The sequence below is a fragment of the Buceros rhinoceros genome, unplaced genomic scaffold, assembly GCF_000710305.1.
Source record: "Buceros rhinoceros silvestris isolate BGI_N320 unplaced genomic scaffold, ASM71030v1 scaffold16974, whole genome shotgun sequence".
NCBI classification, from domain to species: Eukaryota; Metazoa; Chordata; class Aves; order Bucerotiformes; family Bucerotidae; genus Buceros; species Buceros rhinoceros.
In genome coordinates, this window is record NW_010406678.1 from 8480 (window position 1) to 16250 (window position 7771).

The following is a 7771-nucleotide window of genomic DNA, read 5'->3' on the forward strand; positions in this document are numbered from 1 at the left end:
TTTTTTTTTTTTTTTGTCCTGTAGCATGGAGGAGGAAGCCATTTTACCAGAGTCCATCTAGCCTGTCTAGAAAAATTATTTTCTTTACTCATGACACAAAGTTCTGAACTTGTAGTTACGGTCAGTAGGAACTAGCTGAGCTGTGTGGATGGAGCCCAAGGAGAAATGTACAGTTCTCTGATTTACTTCAAGTTTCCTTTTCACAAGGACTCTTTGTTTGTTTGTTTGTTTGTTTGTTTTCCTCTGACCAAAGATTTAACTTTGGCCCTTTATGGTCATTTTCAAGGCCCTTTGCTTAACGAAAGCAACATACAGAAGCTGTCATACGGGTTAGGACCCTTAAGTTATGCAACTTGTGAACCAAATGCAGCACAAATCACAGTAAGATGTCTTCAACCTGTTAATACTCATTACCAAAGCAGAAAGACCCACTGAGGTCAGAGAAGGAACTAACTCTAGGTTTCTGTGGTGTCTGGCTAGTTGTACTTCTGAGAGGAAAAATCTATATGGCAAGATACAGGATGAAATTAACAGCTATTGAAGAGCTGCTGTGAATGGTAACTGAAAGTAAACACACAACTGAAGGTGAAAACCTGACAGAAGAAAGTTTTTTTTAGCCCTTCTAAGAGATGCAGAGCTTTGCTGTTTTTGTAATGGCATTATTTTAAGAGTGTTAATATTCCGAGAAAGCTGCATCTGAGTATTGTGCCTGTTAGATTTGTAGATGCCTTGGTAACTAGTATTGACAACTCTTTCGTGATTTTCACTTTGGCTTTGCCAGAGATGAGAAACATCATTTTACCTCTAACAGCAGTTTGATGTAAATACTGCATTTGACAGGTGGGGATAGATTTTACAGGCTCCAATGGGGACCCTCGCTCTCCAGACTCTCTGCATTACCTCAGCCCTAACGGAGTTAATGAATACCTGACAGCCATTTGGTCTGTAGGAATGGTCATTCAGGATTATGATACGTAAGTTTTAGATTTTTATTTAAATAATTTTTTAGATACGTATAAATTCCTGTGATAGTTTCTTAAACCAGTGTTGAAGGTATATTGGAATGAAACTTCTGAGCTGAAATGCAGAGCTAAAAAAGACTTCATCATCGCTGCACAATCACGTAATCATAAGCAGAAGCTTGTGCTTACAGCAGACAAGCAAGGCTTTTCATCTGTGAGGCAAAGAGCAGCATTAATTTAAATAAACGCTCATTCAGGATTATGATACGTAAGTTTTAGATTTTTATTTAAATAATTTTTTAGATACGTATAAATTCCTGTGATAGTTTCTTAAACCAGTGTTGAAGGTATATTGGAATGAAACTTCTGAGCTGAAATGCAGAGCTAAAAAAGACTTCATCATCGCTGCACAATCACATAATCATAAGCAGAAGGCAAAGAGCAGCATTAATTTAAATAAACGCTTGCATTCTTACCTATTAAGTGTTAAAGGCTGGTTTTCATACTAGAAACAACTACAAGGGGGAACTTCCATTGAATTTTGCCTCTTAATTCTTAATAAAAAGCATTTTTAATGATCAGTTTTTGGTAACAAGGCTAAACTTAATGAACTATGACAGCTTTAAAAGGAAGGCACTCACTTCATTTTCATTAAAATTGATTTTTTAGAGATAAGATGTTTCCAGCCTTTGGATTTGGTGCACAAGTTCCTCCTTCCTTTCAGGTAATGGAATATGTAAATGTACTGTATGAGACAACTAAGAGCACTTACTTCAGGAGGAGATTGTGTATACAGTCCTGACTATGTCTTTTGTGTATTGACAGGTGTCACATGAGTTCCCATTAAATTTTAACCCGTCAAACCCATTCTGTAATGGTAAGTCTGAGAAAGTAACATCAGACCTAGAGAAAAAAATGTCTAAGGTCAAGGGATAAAACCACCTGAAAAGTGAAATGTGAAATGTGTTGTTCTCATTAAATAATGAGTTTAGCTGTGTAGCAGGAAACACTTTTATAACCATTTTCTTAGCTATTAGAAATAGCGTTTTGTCTCTCTAATGATTCATGAAGGAAGCATTTTAAACAGCTAGGGCACAGCACAGGTAAGCGGGGAACAGTTCTCTCACGTCAAGCCATTTATTCTACCTCATTGCTGGTGTGGAGCTATCTGTTGTGAGTGTGGTGCTGCTGGGGCCTTTTCAACTCGCCCTCTCTGACCGCTCTGCTACCTACCACAAGCTGCCAGGCAGAGAGAATTTTTGTAACTCAGTCACACATACTTGATCGTACAGTATTTGGCCCGCCTGTGTACGTAAAGACAAGCGTGTTGGCGCATGCATTAAGTGTTGGTCAAGCTGAAGGCCTCCATTGCTCATGTATAATTTGTTTTATTCCTTGTGGTTATTTTTAAATCTTTGCATCATCACTGTAAATAACCACTGATACAGTGGTTTAGAAAGATCTCAAATATCCCAATTCTAGTATGAAAAAAATCAATGTGATCTATTTGTTTTCTGTAGGAATCCAAGGCATTGTTGATGCATATCGGGCTTGTCTTCCTCAAGTGAAGTTATATGGGCCAACAAATTTTTCTCCAATTATAAATCATGTGGCAAGATTTGCTGCTGCAGCCACACAACAGCAAACAGCATCTGTAAGTTCTTTATGGTAGTGTGTGTATTTTTCTTATCTTTTTTCCCCCCTTCTAGTTTATAAATACTGTTTTTCTCTTTTAAGCTTGTAAGCGTACTTGTTTCAACAGCTGGCTATTTACCAGTTGGTGTTTGGTACCCTGAAAGAAGATAAAAGCTGGTTTTTTGCAGATTCTACACAACAATTCTCTCCTAAATTAACTAAATCAACTCTTCAGAGTTGAAATATCAACTTAAAAATACAAGGCACCTTTATGGTATCTTCTGTTCAAATATCTTACAATTGTTAATGTCTAATTTAAGTCTTTGCATATAGGAGAGTGATTTAACCTCAGCTGAGAAAAATGAACTAGACCCTGTTTCACATCAGATAGCTGAGAGAGAGAATTAGGTAAAGTAATGAAGAAATGGAGGCTATAGCTCCTGACACCTTGGTGCCAACGTAGATAATGAATCATCCGTACTATAGAGCTCTATGAGCTGTATGTGCCGAGCTCTCACTCCTATGAAAATTGTATGTGCGTGTTTTTGACATATTAAAAAAAACAAAGTCTGAAGACCAGGGCTTGAGTATCCAATCCTTTAAATAATAGTTAATTTAGATAACAATCTTTGCAAGTTCAGCAAATCTGGATCCCTGTCTATCCTAAATCATTGATAATAGCAAATACTGGTATCTCAGATGTCACATAAAATCAGAAAATGAAATGAGCTATTTTTGCATATAAAAGTACTTACGGAAATCAGTTTGGAAAAGAGCTGTGGGTTTTCTTATGCCAAGAGCTTTATTAGGTTTGCCTTGGTAGTCTTTCAGTAGTAACTTACCAATACATATGTAAGGAAGGTAGCAAAACCTCTTGCACTTTTTTTCTGAGAATGCAGTATGCCTAGCAAGAGATATATTTTTCTGCCTGAAAGGATGTATTGAAGAAACTTTGCTGTCTGGCCATTTAGTGCATAACGTAGAAATTCTGGGTTAGCTTCTGGTTTTGGTGGGGTTTTTTCCAGTATGGGGGATGTATAAGGAAAGAGAAATAAATCTAACATGATGTGCTGTCATGCTGCTGGTCATAGCCTTCTCTGATTGTGGTAGTTCTGTAGACGTTCTTGCTGGAGTGGGAGAGTGGAGTGGTGGGGAGCAATGGGAAAAGGTGATCCTGAACACCGGAGATAAGGGAAAACCAATTACTTTGGAGGCAGATAAGGGAAGATGGGAAGCACTGAAGAATAAGAATTCTAAGAGTACTAGGAGTACCTTTGGAACTTGAATTTGTGCTGCCCAGTAATTGTCTGAAATGAACCAAGTGAGAGAAGACCAGAAGTTCAAAACGTGTTTGATAGTTTCTGAACCTTTGTACTTAGAGCCTGTTCTTGATGCTTCAGAACAGAAGCTAAGCTGCCAGCTTTTAGAAGCCCTGGCAGTCTAGTGGAAGCAGCTCAAGTGGTCCTTAAATAAATTAACACTGCAAGGTGGTCTTGCGCGCTGTGGTAATTAGCTTCATAAAGCAGCTAGAAAACATGATGAAAGGAATTACTTGAAAATTGGCATGCTGGTTTTTCAGCCCGAAAAGATGTTTTAATCTATATTTAGAATTTTAGGGATACACTGAAAAAATGAAGGCCTGTTCCATTACCCTTGGTAGCACTCTTGTGTTCATCCATTCTTAACTGAATGAAGGGTAGCATTTCGTAAAGGTATTGATAAACCAGAAAGGAAACCAATACAAGCTCCACATATGTTCCCTGTCTGAAACCTCAGTAAACTGCCTTCTATCCCAGGACAAATACTTGGAAGACAGGTTAAATGCTGGTTTGTCTGGTGATTTTGGAGATGAGGAGAAGAGGGTGATACCATTGGCTTTTTGGGAGGTGGCTGTTTAAAGATGACTTCTTTTGAAAGATTCATTTTGCTGTCCTTACAAATTTCTTCAGACTGTACAGATGAAGCCTGACCACAGCTTAGATGTCTGATTGTAAAATCGTGAGTGCACTGAACATGCTCAAAGTGATAAGTCACAACTGTCTGTAGGTGTGTTTTTCTAAGTGTACGTGCCTATGTGTGTTCTGTTTTTTTGTTGTAATGGTGTTTATTGTTTTGACAGCAATACTTTATACTTCTGATCATAACGGATGGTGTGATAACAGACCTTGATCAAACTCGAACTGCCATAGTTAATGCTTCGAAATTGCCCATGTCCATTATCATTGTGGGTGTTGGAGGAGCAGACTTTGGTGCTATGGAGTTTCTTGATGGTGATGATGGAGTTCTTAGGTCCTCGTCAGGAGAACCAGCTGTCAGAGACATTGTTCAGTTTGTGCCATTCAGGAAGTTCCTAAATGTAAGTAATCTTAATGGTATGCTTAATAAATATTGCAGAAGTATGCTGGGTTTGCTAGGATATCCTATGTCTAGTCCTAAGCTTTTGCAGTGTCCCTAAAATGAAACCTGAAGTCCGAGATAAGTCCTTATCAAATGCTAAAAAAAAAAAAAGATGACTTCAGCATCTGTAGAATTTCCATTAGGTGAGCCTATTTGTGTTTAAAAATACTCCATTGCTGGTTTCAGCACTGCATTTCTGACAGGTTCCTGCAAGGGAATGACCTTTGTAAATCTATTTGAGACTTGGTTGAACAGATGGACTAGTTTTTCTTTCAGGAAGAAGAACTTGCTGTGGTGTTTGTTTTTGTTTCTAAAATGAAGCATTTTTTATTGTGGGTGTTCATTTGTAAATGTGGATTAGTCTCAAATTTTAGTGCAGTGTTAAAATTCGAAGCTATATCAGGGAGTTCATAATCAGTAAAAATTGTGTGTAGGCACAATAGTGGTGATAGTTCTTGTTTTAATCAAAGCAAATATACCAAAAAAATAGGCAGTGAAATAATGGAGTCCTGATTTTTTTTTTTTCCTGTAGAACGAAGTAAAATATGCACAGGCTAGTATAGTATGACTTTTAAATGTCATATCACTGCAAAAAATTGATTTAAATAAAAAAAACCAACCAAAACCACCAAAATTTCTTCAGGATGGGGAATGTAAGATTAGAGTTTTTATTTCCATCCTAAGATGTTGTAATTTTGCTTTGTTTCCCAATATTAACTCTGTTACTTACTTTTGATTCAAGTTCTTTGTTTAATCTCACAGCATGTCAGGCAAACGCAAAAGAGAGAGCAGAATCAACATAGAAAATGCTTACTGAATAATGCACTTGGTTGTAGATTAACTTGGGTCAATATTCAGTAGAAATTTATATAATCAAATGCCTCTGGTTTCTAGAAAAAGGGGCACTTTATTTCCCATGAATGCTTAGTCTTACAGTAAAGAAAGTATGGCTAGCTGCTCTGTAGCAATTCAGTTACTGTGGATGAGACTTGGTGCGAAACGTCGTGGATGATGAGTCAGGCTGTGAAGGGTTGTCTTAAGCAGATGGTGGAGATGTGTTTACCTGTCTGAAGTTCAGCGTCTGTGCTGTGTTTCGTATAACAAAAGGTATCTTCAGACATGGCAGCCCTTTGCGCACCCAGCTCCTATTAGTTCAGTGGAACAAGGCGGCCAGCTGGTGTCTGGTAATGGGAACGAGAAAGTTAAGATGTCGGAGAAGCTTCCATCTGTCCCACAAGAACACTGTGGAAAGTCCTCTGTAAAATGTCAGACTTTAAATTGGCCTAGTAGAGGAGGTGCTTATTACCCATCTCAGGATCTCTGTTAACAGTTGGTGAAAACTGAAACTTGGTGTTCTTTTCTTGCAAGTCTCCAAAAGAAGCTCTGGCGCAGTGTGTCCTGGCAGAAGTCCCTCAGCAAGTGGTGAACTACTTCAGCACCTACAAACTGCAACCTCCTAAGAATCCTGCTGCAAAATGAATGGGCTGAGCAGGGGAGCTGAGACTTTGTGCTTGCTTTACTTGCTGTATGTACAGACTTCGGTTCTTGAGATACTGCTCTGTATGTGTATAGACACGCCTCCGTATGGTAATGTCTATTTAGCTTTTGCCTGCAGATCACTTTGCCAAGTTTTTAAGGGCCAAAACTGTGTTAATATTTGATGTGGATTTCAGATACAGGGCTTACATGGGTGCATTTTGTTTGAAAAGTGAGTGGAAAAAGAGAGGTTGAAAATGCAGAGAGAAGGGGGAGAATGGCTGGAAGTAGAACAGCTGCCTCTTTGCTAAATGTGGCCAGTGGGAGTGTTCAGTTACTTTTGTGGGGATCAGCACTGGGGGTTGCAGTTTCTCCGTGCTCATAAAACCAATCTGAAATTAAAAGGAGGGTATCTCCCCACCGAGCAGATAAAAGTTTGTATGTGCTTCAGCGAAAATGGAGTACTTCAGGTTTCTGTGTCTACTCAGCCACTGTAACAAAATTCTGCCGTGGGAGTTTCAGAACTAGACAAGTGCCAGAACAGAGCATATTTGCTGCTGCTTCATATTTGCCGCTTCAGTGCCTTTGGCCAACGCCTGGCATTCAGGGCTGTGTGAACATGAGCCAAACAAGTCATTAAAGTATGTATTCTTTTATAGCATGCATTATCTTAAGGTAGCAGAGGAATAACTGGAGTGAATCAAGGTAAATACCTAACGTCTCAGAATACTGTTGGCCTTTGAAGCTACTAGTGTAAAGGCTGTAAGATGTGTTTCAGAGTGTACTGTGCTGGAAAACAAAAAATCCAGACTTTATTTTGATTGGCGTTTTGTTTTAGTTTTGTGTGTGTTTTTTTCCCGTAAAATAGTCATGACCATTGATCTTTAAAGGGCTTTTTGTGCAGTGGGAATTCACTTTTTAGTTAAAAAGTGTTGTCTAATTTATAACTGCATATTCTCAAGGAAAGGCAGCTCTTGAAAGTGCTACCTTATATTTTGAATCATGAGCCCACTAATGAAAAGTGCCTGCAAAAACCCCCATCTTCCCTCTTCCGTCCCAGTAGGAAGACAGGAGAAAGTGTCTAAGCTCTAATCCTATAATTAAGCTGCATTTCTCTAGGGCAAACAATTTTTTTGTCTGTTTTCTTGGCTTGAGTTTTCTCGGCTTGAGTTTTCTCTTCACCATTTGCACAAAGTGTGAATCATGTTGTGTTTGCTTAGTGCAGAGGTGACGCTTCCTTGTCTCCCAGTGGTATACTGCTTGCTGAGGGTCTCTTCCGCTCCTGTCCGTGTGGGTAATGT

General features: G+C 38.7%; 1 protein-coding gene across 1 annotated transcript in view; it reads left to right on the forward strand.

The window, feature by feature from the left end:
• CPNE3 (copine III) overlaps positions 1-6544 on the forward strand; it is a gene marked incomplete at its 5' end in the record, with an annotated part of 13759 nt that extends 7215 nt beyond the window's left edge. Inside the window, 6 exons of the mRNA XM_010134213.1 lie at positions 841-974; positions 1632-1686; positions 1788-1839; positions 2483-2616; positions 4717-4953; positions 6363-6544. Of these exons, the coding sequence (XP_010132515.1) occupies positions 841-974; positions 1632-1686; positions 1788-1839; positions 2483-2616; positions 4717-4953; positions 6363-6473 (723 nt within the window). The remainder of the gene's footprint in view (positions 1-840; positions 975-1631; positions 1687-1787; positions 1840-2482; positions 2617-4716; positions 4954-6362) is intronic.
• Between the last annotated feature and the right edge of the window lie 1227 nt (positions 6545-7771).